Consider the following 19,558-nt stretch of genomic DNA (forward strand, 5'->3'; position numbering starts at 1 on the left):
CTGACAAATAAATGACATCTTTTAAAAAATGAATAAATAAAATGTTTCTTCTCTGGGGAGAAAGCCTAATTCATGTCATTTCTATGAAACAGCAGTACAGTAGCTGGGAGGGTGGCTAGCACACTCGGAGAGGAGAAGTAAGTAAGTATCTCAGCATACTTTTTTGGATAGTGTATCATGTTCCTTTCTGAGGTTATCGATAATTTTCTTTTCTTCCACTAAGGCCTCCTCAATGTCCAGCCTTTTCTCTCGAAGTTGAAGGGCCAATTCAAAAAGACCCACATCGCAATCTGAAAAGACAGTAAAAATTAAAAGAAACCCTTACTGTTATGGAACGTACTGATATTAGAAGTAGGGATTTGGGAGCTTCAGAATTAATAATGACCATCTGTGGGTCCACTCTAGCATAATTTCATTTCACTTCAGGCTCCACCGTTCCAGGTGAAATTATTAAGGACATAAGTAATCCTGATAGTAATTCTGATACCAGCACTGACATTCTAAGCAGTACCATGAGTCAGGCTTTCTGTTTAGGCATTTCATTTACATTCTCTCTCTCTCAAGTCTCCTAGGCCTTTGCAAGGTAGAAACTGTTGTTTCCATTTTATAGGTGAGGACCTGAAGTCTCAGAGAGGTCATGTAGCTCATAATATGAACCAATGCAACTCATACAGTATCTCTGTGTTAATTTCCACTATATCACACTACAGTCCACCAGGCAATTGATAAAGAATGTGAAAGTAAGAGTACTATAGTGGAATTTGGAAACCTGAGTTCTAGCCCTAGTTCCCCCTCCAAACTAGCTGTGAGACTTTTTTCAGGCCATTTAATCCTACTGTAAACAAGGATCGTTTATAAGGATCCTGCTGTTAACATGTTGTATTATAATCTTTTGAGCTCTATTTTACTCATACATACGATTTTAGGAAGAATCTTACAACATTAAAATAAGATTTAAACTTTATTTGAAATTAAGCTTTAAAATTTAATTTAAATCCATATAAAGTGGCTACAAAAATAAATTTCATACCAAAAAGAAGTTGTCTTTTCTTTACTGGACTAGTCATCTATTGAGACTGGAAGAATATTGGTCTGGCTACTTCAGACTGGTTTTATCAGTGAAAACTGAGAATATAAATTGCTAAACATCTCCAGGAAACTGGCACAAAGTGCCCTTACAAAATGGATTTTAAATATAAAAATCTGAATGGGTTTGTCAAAAAGATAAAGCTTTGTAAAAAAAAAAAAAAAAAAAAAAAAAAAGTGCACACACTACAATCTGTTATCTCTGCATAATTTGACTTTGAATCAACCATAATTTATCTGCAAATTATTCATCATTCATAAATGGCTGCCTAAGGGAAAAGAAATTAATCATCCAGAGAGCCAAATACAAGTATTCATTAGATTACTTCATACAATTTCAACCACGCTTCCCTCAAATTTTATGAGACAACTGAGAATCCAAAAAAGGATCTCCTTGGTATTATCAATCCATGTTCACACTTCACAGAGAACAAATGGTTTTATCCAACTTACTTGTTGGGCAAATAGAATCATCAAAAACTTCATCATCAGATCCAGACTCATCTTCATCACTCTCTAAGCTAGATTCTTCTTCACTTGATTCATCACTTTCTTCATCTTCATCTAAGTAGAGAAGAAGGCATTATTAACATGCAGAGAAGTCCCTGTGTTAAGCTAAATCTCAGATTTCAAAAAATAAAGGTTTTCTTTTCAGTGAGTCAATGGGAAGATAATGGCTAAGGCAGGCAATTAGTGAAAGTTTTAGAAGAGTTTAAGATGCCAAAAAATATATTACCCAAAGAAATCTACAAGTTCAAGGCAATCCTATCAAAACACAAATAGTATTTTTCACAGAACAAGAATGAATAATCCTAAAATTTATATGGACCCACAAAAGACCCTGAAGCCAAAGCAATCTTAAAAGAACGAAACTTAAGGTACCACAATCCCAGATTTCAACATATACTACTATACTATAATAATCAAAACAGTATGGTACTGGCACAAAAATAGACACATAGATCAAGAGAACAAAACAGAGAGCCCAGAAATAACCCCACACTTAAAATGGTCGCTCTATGACAAAGGAGGGAAGAATACACAATGGGGAAAACACAGTCTGTTTACAAGTGGTACTGGGAAAACTGGACAGCTAAAAGAATGAAACTGGGCCACTTTTTTTATACCATACATAAAAATGAACTCAAAATGGATTAGAGACCTAAATGTGAGACCATAAAACTCCTAGAAGAAAGTTGGCAGTAATTTCTTTGACATCAGCTATAGAAACATCTTTCTAGATATGCCTCCTATGGAAAGAGAAATAAAAGCAAAAATAAACTGTTGGAACTACACCAAAATAAAAAGCTTTTACAGAGTGAAGGAAATCATCAACAAACCAAAAAATGAACCCAATGAATAGGAGACAATATCTGCAATGATAGATGCAATAATGGGTTAACATCCAAAATATATAAAGAACTTACACAACACCCAAAACCAAACCAAAACAAAACAACAACAACAACAAAAACCCCACAAATAATCTGAATAAGAAATGGACAGAGAACCTGAATAGACATTTCTCCAACAGATGGCCAACAGACATGGGAAAAGATGCTTAACATTACTCATCATCAGGGAAATACAAATAAAAACCACAATGAGATATCACCTTATATTTGTCAGAATGGTTAGATTCAAAAAGACAAGAAATGACAAATGTTGTCAAGGACATGGAGAAAAAGGAACCCTCACACACAGTTAGTGGGAATGTAAAGTAGTGCAACCACTATGAAAAACAGTATGGAGGTTCCTCAAAAAATTAAAAATAGAACTACTACATGCTCCAGTAATTCCACTGCTGGGTATTTACCCAAAGAAAATGAAAACACTACTTCAAAAAGATATATGCACTCTTACGTTTACTGCAGCATTATCTGCAATGACCAAGGTAAGGATTATTACTCAGCTCCCAAAAAAGAAATGAGATCCTGCTACTTGCAACAATGTGGATGGACTTAGAGGGTACAATGCTAAGTGAAATAAGTCAGAGAAAGACAAAGACCATATGATTTCACTTACACAGAGAATCTAAAAAAACAAATAAAAGAATGACAATAACAAAACAAACAAACAAAAAGCCAAGCAGAAACAGAATCATAAATACAGAAAACAAATGGATAGTTTCCAGAAGGGAAGGGGGTCAGAGGGATGGGCAAAATGGGTGAAGTGGAGTGGAAGGCACAGACTTTCCAGTTACAGAATGAATAAGTCATGAGATGAAAGGTACAGCATAGGGAATATAATCAGTAGTATTATATTAGTGTTACATGAGGACAGATGCACTTGTGTTGAGCACAGTATAACATATAGAGTGGTGGAGTCACTATGCTGTACACTTGAAACTGATGTAACATTATGCGTCAACTATACTTCAATCAAAAAATTATTTTAAAATAATAATAAAATTCTACAAAATAAAATAACCAAGTAAAAAGAAACAAACAAATAAATAAATGGTTGGGGACCCAGGACCCAAACACAAATGCCTGAGGAAGGTTGTTCAATTAATTTCAATGCACTGAATCAAAGAGGACTGAGACCAAACTGCCAATCTGCTTCTGCTGTGACCCACCTAAAACACACCTGGTTTCACAGGCCCACAATTCCTAAATCATAGTACCTTGGGTACTATGAAAGAAAAAGACTTTCATAACTTATCTGAAGTAATGTTATTTACTAGCTTTATTTAGTCGACTTAGTGTGAATATTTGTACGGCAAAAATATTAAGGTGTTTGATTTAGAGATCGTGCACTAAGTGTTGCTGGGGGTGTTAGTTGACAAAGACTCTATCCTTTGACCAACCTTGAGTCAGGCTCCTCTGAGTCCATAGTGGACCATGAGCTCAGTCCTTGACCCATTTAGTCCAATTTTAGAAGAATCCTGCTGAGTCAGTTTAGTAAAAATCTCACCCCTTAATACCTGATCAGATTCTTCCTTAATCCTTACTCTCACTATCTTTTCACTCTGATCTTCAGTAAAAATTCTGTTAGCAAAGAATTATCCAGCCTCTTAGTAATTTTCTATCCACTGACTCCCAGCCAGCTCCTTGGATATAAATCTCTACTTGTCCTTGTTGTATTCAGAGTTGAGCTGATCTCTCTACCCTATTATAAAATCTCGTTGTAGTGGTGCCTCTGAATAAAGTCTGCCTTATTGTTCTTTAACAGGTCCATGAATGTTTTTTTTTTCTTTAACAGTGTCATATATAAGGTGCCTGGGTGGCTCAGTGGGTTAAGCCGCTGCCTTCAGCTCAGGTCATGATCTCAGGGTCCTGGGATTGAGTCCTGCATCAGCCTCTCTGCTCAGCAGGGAGTCTGCTTCCTCCTCTGTCTCTCTGCCTGCCTCTCTGCCTACTTGTGATCTCTCTCTGTCAAATAAATAAATAAAATCTTTAAAAAAAAAAAACAGTGTCATATATAATATCTTTTATAAAATATAAGAAATATAAAAAATACTAAAACATATCTGCCCCCAAGAATTCCACATAAGGGATTATAGACCTCTTCCACACAGCTCTACCCCACTTTCTTTTAAAACACATTGAAGCCATCTGTGAACCATAAATCACCAACTGGCAATTTCTATTTTACAGAACATTAAATTAGAAATAAGAGATGAACCTTATACTGTTTAGAAGATTTCTTAAATTTAAGATCTCTATTAAAATTACTTTGAGTGGTCTGTACTACCTTATGAAATAAATCTCCAAAGTCTAAAATTAGACTTTAAAATTCCTACATAGATTTCTGCTTTGGGGAAGACAAATTAGATCTATTTTGTTCTTATCTGGTCTGCAAAATGTAGCTAAAACCTGCATATTATATGTTGAATGAACATAAGAGTCGGAAAAATGGAGAGAAAGCAGACTAAATATGAAACTCAGAAGCTGAGGAACAACACTGTGGTGAATTTTTTGGACCTTCTTTTTGCCTCCTAGATCTCAGACTCAGAAATGAGTAAGTCAACAACCTGAAAACACCAGCAGATATGGACATAAAACAACCTAACCATAGCCTACCCTCTCTAGCCAAATGGCCAAGAAAGAAGTGGCTAGGATTAAAATGTCTCAATAACCAATTATGAACACACTTTAAGCAAATTAAAAATACAAAGTCTGTTCAAAGAAATAAAAAATATCAGAAAAAAAGGATACAAAGAAGAACTAAATAGAAATGTTAGAACTTTTGAAAATACAATAACTAGATAAGAAACTCAATAGATGGGCTCAACAACAGAACAGAGGGGAATAGAGGAAAGCACCTGTAAACATGAGGACAGAACAATAAAAGTATCCAGTTTAGAAAAGGAGGGAAAAAAAAACTGAAAAACAAACCCCAAACCTCAGAGCCTCAGGGACCTATGGGACTATAATGAAAGGTCAAACATTTGTAATGTGAGTCCCAAAAGGACTGATGGAAGAGAAGTTTCTTAAAAGCACCTGAAGGGGCACATGGATGGCTCAGTGGGTTAAAGCCTCTGCCTTCAGTTCAGGTCATGACCCCAGAGTCCTGGGATCAAGCCCCACATCGGGCTCTCTGCTGAGCAGGGAGTCTGCTTCCCTTCCTCTCTCTCTGCCTGCCTCTCTGCCTACTTATTATCTCTGTCTGTCAAATAAATAATAAATAAATCTTAAAAAGAAAAAAAGCACTAGAAGAAATAATGACTGAAAACTTCTCAAATTTGGCAAAAGACATAAGCTGACAGATTAAAGGAGTGAACCTTCATTGGTATGAATCCCAAGAATCTACTCCAAGACACATCATAGTAAAATGTCTGGAAACTAAAGACAAAAAGACTTAACAGTTGTGAGAGAAGTGATATGGCACTTTGGGAGGTGAATAGTTTGAATATCAGAGGATTTCTTATCAGGATCCATAGAGGCCAGATGGAAGTAGCACAATATTTTTTAAATGCTGAAGGAAAGACGAAAGAAAGACATAGTCAACCTAGTATCCTATACCCAATGAAAATGTCTTTCTGAAATAGGAATTCAAGACATTTTCAGATTAAGGGAAAATAAAAAAAACTTGCCACTAGTATACCTGCCCTAAAAGAATGGACAAAGGAAATTCTCTAAACAGAAGGGAAATAATTTTTTAAAAAAGAAAGTCTGGAACATCATCAAGGAAAAACTAGCAAGGTAAGCAAAAATATAGGTTAATATAAATATAGATAGATAGATATGTAAGAAAATACCTCCTTTTGAATGTTTAAATTATGTTTTGTGGTTGAAGCAAAAGTTATAACATTGTCTGATGTGGTTCTAGATGTATGTAGAGGAACTGTTCAAGACAGTTATATTACAAATGGAGGTGATAAAGGAATATAAAGGCAGATGAAAATTCTATACTTGACTTAAACTGGTAAAATGATAACACTGGAGGTCTAGAATAAATTATGCACATATAATGTAATTTATAAAGTAACCACTAAAAAAGTTATGCAAAGAGATACACTCAAAAGACTAGAAAAAACTGGGGCACCTGGGTGGCTGGGTGGGTTAAGCCCCTGCCTTCGGCTCGGGTCATGATCTCAGGATCCTGGGATCGAGCCCTGCATTGGGCTCTCTGCTCAGCAGGGAGCCTGCCTCCCCCTCCCTCTCTCTGCCTGCCTCTCTGCCTACTTGTGATCTCTGTCTGTCAAATAAATAAAGTTTAAAAAAAAAAAGACTAGAAAAAACTAAAATGGAATTCTAAAAAATGTCCAAGTAACACACAGGAACATAGGAAAATGTAGAAGATAGAAAGCAGAGAGAATAAAAAAATAAATAAATAAATGGCAGACTTAAGCCCAAATATATTAAATGTAAATGGTTTAAGTACACCAATTAAAAGACAAAGAATAGATAAAAAATATTAACAGTGTGCTGTCTACTAGAAATTCACTTCTCATATAACACAGTTAAATTGAAAGTAAAGGGAGTGGAAGAAATATCATGTAAACATTAATCAGAGCCAGATAGGAGTGGCTATATTAACATCAGATAAAGTAGACTTCAGAGCAAAGAAAATTACTCTGGACAGAGAAAGACTTTATGTAATGGTAAAAATGTCCATCTGTCAAGAGGACATAGTAGTCCTGAATGTGTATTCATAAAACAAAGCTGTGAAATATGGAAGCAGAAACTAACAGAAATGAAAGGAGAAATAGATAAATCCATGATTATATTTGGAGACTTTAACATCCCCTCTCTCAACATTTGATTGGAACTACACAAAAAATCAGCAAGACTACCTTAGAAGACCTGCATAGCATCATTAACCAATAGGATTCAATGGACAGTAATAGAAGGCTTAACCTGAAACAGCAGAATATACATTCTTTGCAAGTACCCAAAGAACATTGTACACTAAGACCATATGCTCAACCATTAAACCATTAAACAGGGGCACCTGGGTGGCTCAGTGGGTTAAAGCCTCTGCCTTCGGCTCAGGTCATGATCCCAGGGTCCTGGGAACAAGCCCCGCATCAGGCTCTCTGCTCGGCAGGAAGCCTGCTTTCCTCTCTTTCTCTCTCTCTGTCTGCCTTTCTGCCTAGTTGTGATCTCTGTCTATCAAATAAATAAATAAAATCTTAAAAAAAAAAAACATTAAACAAATTTCAACAACCATATAAGAACTGAAATCACACAGAATGTGGTCTCTGACCCCAGTGAAATCAAACTAGGAATCAGTAACAGAAAGACCCCAAGAGGGGCACCTGGGTGGCTCAGTGGGCAGTGTTAAGATGGAAATTATAGCACTAGATTAGAAAAGAGGAAAAGTCTCAAATCAATAATTCACACTCACCTCAAAACATAAAAACAGAAGTGCAGAATAAATCCAAACCTAGCAGGAAAAGGCTGTAGTAAAGATAAGGGCAGAAATCAATAAAATAAAAAGGAGAAAAATAATCTTTAAAAAAATAACCTATCCAAAGTTATCCACACTTATCCAGTTTGTTCTCAAAAAGATCAAATTGACAAATCTCCAGTAAGTCTAAAAAAACAAAACAAAAATGGGGAAATAAAAAAGTTACCAATATCAAGAATGCAACAGGTGATATTACAATAGCCCTTGCAGATATTCAAAAGATAATAGGGAAATACAATGAATATCCTCACACACATAAATGTGGCAACTCAGATGAAATAGACCAATTTCACACACAAAAGTACAAATTGCAACTAGTTACCCAATATGAAATAGATAATCTAAATAGTTCTATATCTATATTCAAAACCTTTAAGTTTATAATTTTTAAATTCTCCTGAAGAAATTCACACGTCCAAATGGTTACTACTGGAGAACAAAAGGATACTACCATACACACTATTTTCCAGAAAATCAAAGAGAAGACCTCCTAATTCATATTGTGAATCTAGTATTATCCTGATACTAAAAACAGACAAAGATCGTACAAAAAAGAGAAAAAGCAAGCTAAAGACAAATGATCTTCGTGAATATATGGACACAAAATTTCTTTTCTTTTCTTTTCTTTTTTAGTAAGCTCTATACCCAACATGGGGTCTGAACTCACAACCCCAGGAGCAAGAGCTGCATGTTCTATCAATTGAGCCAGCCAGGCGCCCCTAGGCACAAAATTTCTTAATAAAAATATTTGCAAATAGAATTCAGCAATATATAAAAGAATTATACACTCTGGGAGGGTGTTATTTCAAGGGTGTAAGTCTGATTCAATAATCAGTAATCAGCCAGTGTAACCCACCATATTAATAGGCTAAAGAAAAGAAAATCACATAATCATGAATTGATGCAGAAAAACATCTGACAAAATTCAATACCCATTCATGACAAAAAATTTGAAAACTAGGAACAGAGGGGAACTTGTTCAACTTGAGGGAGTGTCTACAAAATACCTACAGATAGCATACTTAATGGTGAACTATTAAATGCTTTCTGCCTAAGACTATGAGGAAGGCAAGGCCATCAGCTCTCAGCACTCTATTTCCATGTAGTACTGGATGTTCTAAACAGTGCAATAAGGCATTAAGAGGAAACTGGCATAAAGATCAGAAAAAAAGAAATAAAACTGAACCTATCTGCAGATAAAATTATTGTCTACATAGAAATTCCCAAGGAATCTATCAAAAACTTCTAAACCTAATAAGTGAGGTCACAAGATAGGAGATCAACATCTAAAAAGCAATTATATTTCTATATGCTGGTGTGAACATGTGACACCAAGATTTAAAAAAAACACCATAAAATTGTACTAATGTATACTATTAGTATGCCACTTATTTCATTTTCTAGGATTTTGTGTGAGATTTTTTAAAGATTTTATTTATTTATTTAATTGAGTGAGAGTGAGAGAGAGAAGGGGAGTGAGAAGCAGACTCCCCACTGAGCAAGGCCCAACATGGTACTTGATCCCAGGATCCTGAGATCACAACCTAAGCCGAAGGCAGACACTAAACTGACTGAGCCACCCAGGTGCCCTTTGTGTGATATTTTAATAAAATATTTCTACTACCAAAAAAAAAAAAAAAGCATTAAAAGTCACTTAAGGGGCACCTGGGTGGATCTGTTGGTTAAGTGTCCGATTCTTGATTTCAGCTCAGGTCTTTTTTTTGTTTTTTTTTAAGATTTTTTTTATTTATTTGACAGCGATCCCAAGTAGGCAGAGAGGCAGGCAGAGAGAGAGAGGAGGAAGCAGGCTCCCCACTGAGCAGAGAGCCCGATGTAGGACTCAATCCCAGGACCCTGAAATCATGACCTGAGCCAAAGGCAGAGGCTTAACCACTAAGCTACCCAGGCACCCCTCAGCTCAGGTCTTGAACTCACGGTGGTGAAATCAAGCGCCAACATCAAGCTCAGTGCTCAGCAGTGAGTCTGCTTGACAATATCTCCCTCCCTCTTCTTCTGTCCTTCCCCACTAACTTGCTCACTCTTTGTCAGAAAAAAAATAAATAAATAAAAATAAAGTCACTTAAAAAAGGGAGATATTTATACCCAAGTGGGTATAAATTGAACAAAACATGAAAATGTTAAAAATGACACAATGCTGATAAAAGAAATCAAAGCTCTAAATGCATACTGTGTTCACTCATAGGAACTCAATAAAAATGCAGATTCTCCTCACAATGACACAAAAGTTAAACACAATTGCTATCAAAATTTCAACAAGCTTTTTTGTAGATACAAAAATTATTCTAAAATATAGAAAGATAAAGGAAATAGATTAGCTGAAACAATTCTGAAAAAGAAGAGTAAAATGGGAGGAATTAGTTGACCTGACTTTAGAACTCAATGGTTTCCGTAATCAAGACTATAGTTTTGGTGAGGAGCTAGACAAACAGATCAGCAGAACAGAACACCCAGAAACAGATCCACACAAATATGCTCAACTGGTTTTTGACCCAAAATCATAAGCAATTCAATGGGAGAAAGACAACTTTTGAAACAAATGATGCTAGAGCAATTAGAAATTCATAGGAGGGGAAAAAATCTTGACCTAAGTCTCACACCTTATTTAAAATTAAGCCCAAATGGATTACAGAATTTAATGTAAAACTATAAAACTTTTAGAAATAAATAGGAGAAAATCTTTAGATCCTAGGGCTAGGCAAAGAGTTCTTAAATTTTTGACGCCAAAGCAAGATCTAAAACAAAAACAAAAACACACCTGATAAATTGGACCTCAACAAAAATCAAACCTTTTGCTCTGTGAAAGACCATGTTGAGGGAATAAAAAAAACAAGCTACACTATGGAAGAAAATATTTGCAAAGCACCTATCTGATATAGGACTAGGGCCTAGACTATACAAAGGATGCTTAAACTTCAAGAGGACAAAAGCAAAAACTCCTATTCAAACATGGCTAAAAGACATGAAGAGATATTTTACCAAAGATGACATTCATTTGGCAAATAAACACAAGAGAAGATGTCCTTGTTATATGAAACTACCTTAAGCTGTCTCAAACCAGATACACACACACAAATTAATTCCATAGGGTTAGAGACCTACAGATTTATATCCTCTCCCTTTCAAGCCCACAGAACCTCTAATTGTCTGTGTTGTAGGAACAAAAGGTGTCAAACATGTCCTTAGTTATTTCTCTATTTCATGTTAATGAGAAAAAATAGGATCATATGTTAAAAAGAAATTCAAACCGGCATCTCCTTCAACCTCCTTTTTCTTCACCCGCTTAATCCTCTTCTTTAGGACCTTCGTTAGGAAATTAGCAAATTTATTGTTTTCTCCAATGGCTGCTTGGAAGCCAGCATAGAGTGCTTTTTCTTGGTCCTGGAGCTTGGCAATTTCATTCTTTTTCTCTTCCATCTCTTTAAGAGTTTCATTTATTTTCCACTAAGGGACAAAACCAAGAATAAGTCAAAGTATTTCTGATAAACCAGGTTCAGAGAACACTGTATATTGCAATGTAAGGTTACAGTTCACAAACATTTTTTAAAATCTTTTCCACAGAAGTTTACATTTCTGATGTTTGCAGAGCCATCCATTTATTTGGTTAAATTTTTATAATTCTCTCATAAAAATCAGATAAGATCATTTTCCTAGTGTTTAGCTTCCTCAAAAAATCTAAATTAAGTGAAATTTTTAATGTCGGCTATTATTTTTGCCTGTGTGGTTTCAAAAACAAAAGATGTTTTTCATATGAATATGTGATAACTGAAACAAAAAGACATCTCATCTCTTAGTGCAGCAGTTTTACCTTCAAAATGATGTTACTATTCAGTATGTAATATCTATTTGATGTAATCTTTCTTCCTTTAAGACAAAAGTTGGATGGTATCATTTATCTCTTTAAATTTAACATATACATAACAAACAAAGACACTTACTTTCTATGATACTCAATTATATATTACCATGAAACTAGTTATCATATTTGAGAAACTAGTCAACTTCTTTTCCAAGTATGTTCATAAGGATAACATATAATCAAAACTCAACTTTACATGTTAGCTAGTGACCATAAAAATAGACTTTGAAATGTGTAAACTAAATAGAAGTCTCACTTTTGAAAACTTATTTTCCTACCATACAAAACATCAGATCAAATTCATTGTAAAGTCTGATTCACTTCTCTCTGACCAAGAATACCAAAAGCCAAGCAAGCAGGAGTAAGAGGGGCATAGGGGTCAGAGAGGAGGAGGGATAAAAGAGAGGAGGACTAGAACAACAGGAGAAATTAAGTTGAGAAGATGAAGAAGGAAACAAAGAAACAGGGTACAGGTCCCCTCTGTACCTAAAGGATATAGCCAGCAAGCATTCTCCTGCCCATTCATACCTGCATATCCTGTTCTTCTTTGTCTAATGAATTAACACGCTCTTGAAGTATGTTCTCCTGTTTTTCAAAATTCTTGAGGAGAAGCATTTCTTGAAATAATGTGACATGGTGAAGGTCAGATAATTTCATCTGAGTATCTAGTTTCAGTTTCTGATGTCTCAGAAGATGGAGCTCCGCATCAAAAGTGACTATCAGTTCTTTGATCTGAGGTGGAAAAAGATTTGACTGTATGTTAAAAGTTAAGAACAAGTAACTGTACTTTTAAAACTATCAAACAATCCTAATTTGTTTAAGTAAAGGCATTTTCTCATTATTCTGTTATCATGGAGAAGGAATTATATGGGCTCATGTATATGTGTAGTCCTAGAAATCAATTTATCAATATTACAAAATTTATATAAATTTATTAAGCAGTAGGGATTCTGTAACTATAGTCCTTCCAGCTATTTCTTGGCCATGATTAAGCCATCAATCGAGAATGCTCTTCTAGCTGTACTGTATGGTTTAAATCAGAGACTAGGAGTTCCTTGTGCATAGGATTTCTATCTGCCTCCACTTCATCTCATAGAATCTCTACATTTCCTTTCGTACAGGAAGCACTACATATTCTCCTCAACTTATTTTAAAAATTTTCAAACATTTCAAAAGGTGATTTAATTTGCGACAGAGCTGGGATAAGAATGAAATATCCCAAGACCCGGTCTAGATCTTCTTCCACAGACATCCCAATGATTTTAAAGGCTCAGTTCTGCTCTGATTTTGGCACAGCTTCTCTCTCACCCTCTCCCAAAGGCAATGAAGAGATCCAGAGAGAGTACCAAGGACTGGTTCTCCTGAGAAAACCTATTAGGTAAAAGACAAACCATTCCCCGTTTCTCATTAGGCTGTGCATGATGGGGAGTCTCAACAGTCAGAAACCTGTAATGAGGGAGGGCCTAGCCTGTAGATGAGGAAAAGAAAGAGATCTGTGGGTTTGGGACAGTGAAATTACTGCTAGAGAATTTGAGAGTTTAAAAAAAAAAAAAAAAGGAGAAAAAAATTGAACTTTTACTTATGGATGGTTATAGACTAAGTGGGCTCCTATTTAATGTTTATTCACAAGTCTGAATTATTTTTAAATTTCTTTCAAGGCAAGACTATATTTTTTCTGTGTAATACCATCCTGAAACTGTACCACACAGGTGTTTAAGTTGGCAAGGCTCACACTTGTTTTCCTCTCACTCACCTGATAGTCTATAAACTTTATGAGGATAGAGAATATGTTTGGCCTGAGTATTATTATATCCCTGCTACCTAACTAGCACTGCCCCTGCACAAAGAATGTCCAATAAATGTGTTAAGTTCATACCATTAAGAAATTAGTTACAATTAAATCAATCAAAATTTTTACTAATATCTACTATGTGTCTGGCATTTTCCAGACACTGCAGGAAAACCAAAGATGATTATATGTGGCCCTTCTCTCAAGAACTGTGTAATCTAATTTTCAAGACAAAACTAACACATATGAGCCCTGAGTGATGTACAGAATTGCTGAATCATTATATTGTACACCAGAAACTAATATAACACTACATTTAGTTATTCTTCAATTTAAAAAACCAAAAAACATAAAACAGCAAGAAAGAGAAGTGGAAAATGAGTTGCTGCTAGGTGGAATTGGAGTTCAGACCAAAGAAGAATATGTAATGTGGACAGAAGATTCTGGAGAAGTTCTGGAACTGGGTTGAGTTTCACATGATGACTCACAACTGAAAGCAAATCATTGCAGGTGGGAGGAAATAACAAAGGAAAAAGCAAATACAAAATTCAGAATGGGGGTGGAGAATGGGAGTGGGGAAGTGGGGAGAAGCAGGAAGAGAGAGAAAGCAGGGCTGGACAAAGTAGAGACAATGAGTAAAGAATACGTTTAGGCAGTTTTTTTTTTTTTTTTAAAGATTTTTATTTATTTGACACAGAGAGAGAAACCACAAGTAGGCAGAGAGGCAGGCAGAGAGAGAGAGAGGGTGGTGGAAGCAGGCTCCCTACGGAGCAGAGAGCCCAATGCAGGGCTTGATCCCAGGACCCTGGGATCATGACCTGAGCCAAAGGCAGAGGCTTTAACCCACTGAGCCACCCAGGCGCCCCCGTCTGGGGAGTTTTATGAGGTGCCTTCTCAGGGTGGAGCAGGACAGACACTGAGGAAGGGAAGTCTACATGGCTGGCAGCAAGGAGCCATCTTATCCAGCAAAGGTCCTTTTCCTTCTGGATTCAGAGCACCTCCTGTACAACTAGCCCCAACCTGGTCTGGTTTCCTAGAAATAAAAATAGGGGCCGTTCCAGCTCCAGAACAGTTTTGAAGCTGGTCATCACCATGAACACTCCCACTGATGAGGCAAATCACACCTTAGGGAAAGAGGAGGATGTGAAAAAACAGAGGGTGCCCCATTTTCTCCAGAAGATTTTTAAATTATGTGCCATCCATCATCTGAAAGCTGCTCCATCATTTCCCCTTTACTGAGACTTCAGTTAGATGCCAAATAACATGGATTTGCCCTTAATCCCTAGCTTTGCCAAAGCAAAACATTTAAAAGCTCTAAAGGTTTTGGGCAGAGCACAATAATTAACAGAAGGCCAGGGATGGGGAGGAAGCTAAACCTTCAGTGAGTTATGGGCCAGTCAGGGCTTGGGAAAGTTTATTGTAGAGAAAATTTAGACCAATAAATAAGAAAGTATATCTAGTTCTTCCCTGCTCTCCCCTCTTTCAGCTTTAAAAAGGCAGTGTCACTCTTACCCTGTTAGTTAAATACTGTTGCATGTACAAATGTTTAATCTCATCCCTTTTCATAACTTCCAGCTCTATATCAATTGGATCTGCTTTTTCAAATTCCAAAAACTTCACAGTATCTACACTGAATGATGATGCCTTTGATGATCTAGACAATGAATCTCTTGTCGTCAAATCACTGTCCTTTATAGAAGAGAGTCTGAGGAATCCTCCCCCTGAGATAGCAGACTCTCCCTTTTCCAGCTGGGAGGACGTTTCATCCTGAATCTTGATCTGCTGTCGCTTAAAATTTAGGAGAGTTTCCTCATCATACTGAAATCTCTTTTCTGGAACTTCTTCCGGGAGTATCTGGGGGACTTGGGGAATAGGAATGTGCTTAGACACATGAAGAGTTGACTGGATGCTCTTCAGTTCCTGAACCAGGCACTGTATTTCCTCAATGACAGCCACTTTAAGGTCTCGAAGAGAGAGGATACATTTGTTCATGTTCTTTTTCTTTGAGTGGGCCTGATAAAAAGAATAGAAGAAAACAAAATGAGAACCCATTCACAAAGGATGGTTTGAAATATTTTTGTCCTTTAACTGGTATGTATGCCTAGCAAAAATCCAAGAAAAAAAAAATTTATCTGATCATTTCTATTCACTACTAAGTTACTCTTTTCTCTAGCTTTTAGGCTGTTTCCTATTGATCTTCTCCAAAAGAAGAAGACAGTATGGTTGTGACCTCTGGTATCCCTCAGCTGGCTCACAGGGTGCAGTTCTGCTCTCTTCTTCTGACCAATGAGGGGAAGTCCTTCCTGAAGTTTTGTACTCAGCCAGAGCCTAGAGAGGGGAAGGTCATTCTTTAGTGAGGAACATATATATGTAACTGCCTATCCCTGATGGAGACTCCAGTTTGACTGGCTTAGACACATTTAGGGTTGCCCACTTAGGGCCAAACTAAAGTTTAGCCTATTTTTATTCTGCATTTTGCCCATATTCTTCCTGTTACTTCTTGTACAGGGACTATCATGATCTTGAATTTCTATATCATGCATACCAACAGATTACAGGACACTTTCTCAGTTCCTTTTCCATTTATCTAAGCCAAACTATGCCCCCTGCCTCAAGCCACAGGAGCCGTAGTGGCCCACTGTTTCCTCATTAACAGCTCTTTCCAAAACGCTCTTCCCAGAGCCTATAGGTAAAAGCAATCCTAAGCCTGTGTACAATTAGGCAACAAGGTGGTCCAAAGGCTATTAAGAGTTACTTTGCATAAATATACAGGTTTACAAAAAAGGATTAAAGGCATTTCTCCAAACTGACAGTAGTGCTATAGTAGTAGGTATAGTATAGTATAGTCATAGGGGATTTTAACATCCCACTTACAACAGTGCATACATCACCCAGATAAAAAATTAACAAGGAGACAGTGGCTTTGAATGACACATTAGGACCAGATGGACCTAACAGATATATATATAATATTCCATCCAAAAATGGAATATACATTCTTTTCAAGTTCACATGCAATTTTCTCCAGGATGGATCACATGTTAGGCCACAAGACAAGTCTCAATAATTCAAAAAGATGGAAATCATATCATGCATCTGTTTGGACCACAATGGTAGAAAAGTAAAAACCAATTGTGAGGAAAGAACACAAACACATGGAGGCTAAAAACATGCTACTCAACAATGAATGGGTTGAGTGAGACCCCAAAGAGGCAGGAAAAAGAAAGAAAGAAAGAAAGAAAGAAAGAAAGAAAGAAAGAAAGAAAGAAAGAAAGAAAGAAAGAAAGAAAGGAAGAAGAGAAAAAGAAAAAGAGAAAGAAAAGAAAAGGAAAGGAAAGGAAAAAACAGTCCAAAATCTTTGGAATGCAGTAAAAGCAGTTCTAAGAAGGAATTTTATAGTATACAGGCCTACTCAAGAAATAAGAAAAAGCTCAAATAAACAACCTAATTTTACACCTAAAAGAGCTAGAAAAAGAACCAAAGAAAGCCCAAAGCTAGTAGAATGAATGAAATAATTAAGCTTAGAGCAGAAATAAATGAAATAGAAATAAACAAACAATAACAACAAAAAATAAAAGATCAATGAAACAAGGAGCTGTTTCTTAAAAAATAAAATTAATACACTTTTAGCTAGACTCGTCAAGAAAAAAGAAGACTCAATAAATGTAATCAGAAATGAAGGAGAAATGACAACTGACTCCACAGAAATACAAAAAAATTACAAGAAAATATTGTGGAAAATTATATGTCAACAAATTGGACAAACTAGAAGAAAGTAATAAAATTCCTAGAAGCATATAAACTAATAAAGTTGAATAAGGAATAGAAAATCTGAACAGATGAATTATTAGCAATGAGATTGAATCAGTAATCAAAAAATTTCCAAAAAAACCGAAAGTCCAAGACCAAGTGGACTCACAGGTGAATTTTACCAAACATTTAAAGAATTAATACCTATTCTTTTCAAACTCTTCCAAAAAATATAATAGGAAGGAAAGATTCCAAGTACATTCTAGCCAGCATTACCCTGGTATTGAAACCGACAAAGCCACTATAGGCCAACTTGTCTGATGAACATAGATGCAAAAATCAGTAAGATACTAGCAAACCAAAATCAACAATACATTGAAAAACTTATTTACCACAATCAGGTAAGATTTATTCCAGGGGTGCAAGTGTGGTTCAATATTCACATATCAATCAATGTCATATATACCATTAGCCAGAGAAAGAATGAAAACTATATGATCATCCTAATAGATCCAGAGAAAACATTTGACAAAATTCAACATCTATTCATGAAAAAAAAAAAAAGCTCCCAACAAAGAAGATTTAGAGAGAACATGCCTCAACATAATAAAGGCCTTATATGAAAAACCCACAGCTAATATCATTACTAAATGGTGAAAAACTGACAGCTTTTCCTGAGATCAGTAACAAGACAGAGAGGCCCACTTTCACCACTTTCATTCAACATAGTACTAGAAGTCCCAGCCACAGCAATAAGACAAGAAAAAGAAATAAAACGCATCCATATTAACTTCCATCCAAGGAAGAAGTAAAACTGTCACTATTTGTAGATGACATGATACTATATATAGGAAAAATCATAAGGAGACCATCAAAAATCTACTAGAACTGGTAAAGTAATTCTGCATAGTTACACGAGACAAAATTAATATAGAGGAATTTGTTGCATTTCTATACACTAATAACAAAGTAGCCTATAGAGAAATTAGGAAATCAATTTATTTTTTTAAAGACTTTATTTATTTGAGAGAGAGAGAGCATGAAAGGGGCGAGGGGCAGAGGGAGAAGCCGGCTCCCTGATGAGCAGAGGGCCTGATGTGGGACTTAATCCTGGGACTCCAGGATCATGACCTGAGCCAAAGGCAGTTGCTGAACCAACTGAGCCACCCAGGTGCCCAATAAATCAATTTATAATTGCACCAACAAGAATAAAATACCCAGGAATAAACTTAACCAAGGAAGTGAAAGATCTGTACTCTGAAAGCTATAAAATACTGATGGAACAAATTGTGGAAAACACAAATAAATGGAAAGACACTCCTACGTGCTCATGAATTGGAAGGATTAATATTTTCAAAAATATCTATACTACCCAGAGCAATCTACAAATCTAATGCAATGCCTATCAAAATACCAACAGCATTTTTCACAGAACTACAACAAATAATTGTAAAAATTGTATGGAACCACAAAAGATCCCAAGTAGCCAAAGCAATCTTAAGAAAAAAGAACAGGGTCGTCTGGGTGGCTCAGTGGGTAAAGCCGCTGCCTTTGGCTCGGGTCATGATCTCAGGGTCCTGGGATCGAGTTCCGCATCGGGCTCTCTGTTCAGCAGGGAGCCTGCTTCCTCCTCTCTCTCTCTCTCTTTGCCTCTCTGCCTACTTGTGATCTCTCTCTGTCAAATAAATAAATAAAATCTTTAAAAAAAAGAAAAGAAAAAAGAACAAAACTGGAGGTATCAAAATCCCAGATTTCATGATATACCACAAGGCTGTAGTAATCAAAACAGTATGATACTGGTACAAAAATAGACATGTAGATCAATGGACAGAATTGAAAACCCAGAAATAAACCCATGCTCATATGGTCAATTAATCTACAACAACAACAAAAAAGGCAGGAACATACAATGGGAGAAATACAGTCTCTTCAACAAATGAGGCTGGAAAAATTGGACAGCTACATGCAAAGTAATGAAACTAGACCACTTTCTTATACCATATACAAAAATGAACTTGAAATTGATTATAGACCTAAATGTGAGACCTAAAACCATAAAATTCCTAAAAGAAAGCATAGGCAATAATTTCTTTGACATCAACCAAAGAAATATATTTGTAGATAGGTCTCCTAAGAGAAGGGAAACAAAATCAACACTAAACTGTTGGGAGTACACCAAAATAAAAAGATTTGTAGAA

At 36.0% G+C, this 19,558-nt stretch overlaps 2 protein-coding genes across 11 annotated transcripts in view; one reads left to right on the forward strand and one right to left on the reverse strand.

Moving 5' to 3' along the window:
- Window positions 1-19,558, forward strand: part of SIDT1 (SID1 transmembrane family member 1) — a 479,838-nt gene that overhangs the window by 173,350 nt on the left and 286,930 nt on the right. The gene's annotated exons all lie outside the window — the stretch shown is intronic.
- CFAP44 (cilia and flagella associated protein 44) overlaps window positions 1-19,558 on the reverse strand; it is a 151,704-nt gene that overhangs the window by 12,215 nt on the left and 119,931 nt on the right. For 6 of the 10 annotated variants that reach the window (XM_082737190.1, XM_082737192.1, XM_082737189.1 and 3 more), the window contains 5 exons: window positions 15,123-15,623; window positions 12,350-12,553; window positions 11,211-11,406; window positions 1,540-1,650; window positions 160-290 (listed from right to left, as the gene is read on the reverse strand). In XM_082737190.1, coding sequence (XP_082593316.1) covers window positions 160-290; window positions 1,540-1,650; window positions 11,211-11,406; window positions 12,350-12,553; window positions 15,123-15,623 — 1,143 coding nt within the window. Of the gene's footprint in view, window positions 1-159; window positions 291-1,539; window positions 1,651-7,881; window positions 7,935-11,210; window positions 11,407-12,349; window positions 12,554-15,122; window positions 15,624-19,558 lie in introns of those variants that run through there. The other 4 variants (XR_014313403.1, XM_082737194.1, XM_082737195.1 and 1 more) reach the window with 4 other exon arrangements.

Source organism: Mustela nivalis, assembly GCF_964662115.1.
Source record: "Mustela nivalis genome assembly, chromosome: 1".
Taxonomy (NCBI): Eukaryota; Metazoa; Chordata; class Mammalia; order Carnivora; family Mustelidae; genus Mustela; species Mustela nivalis.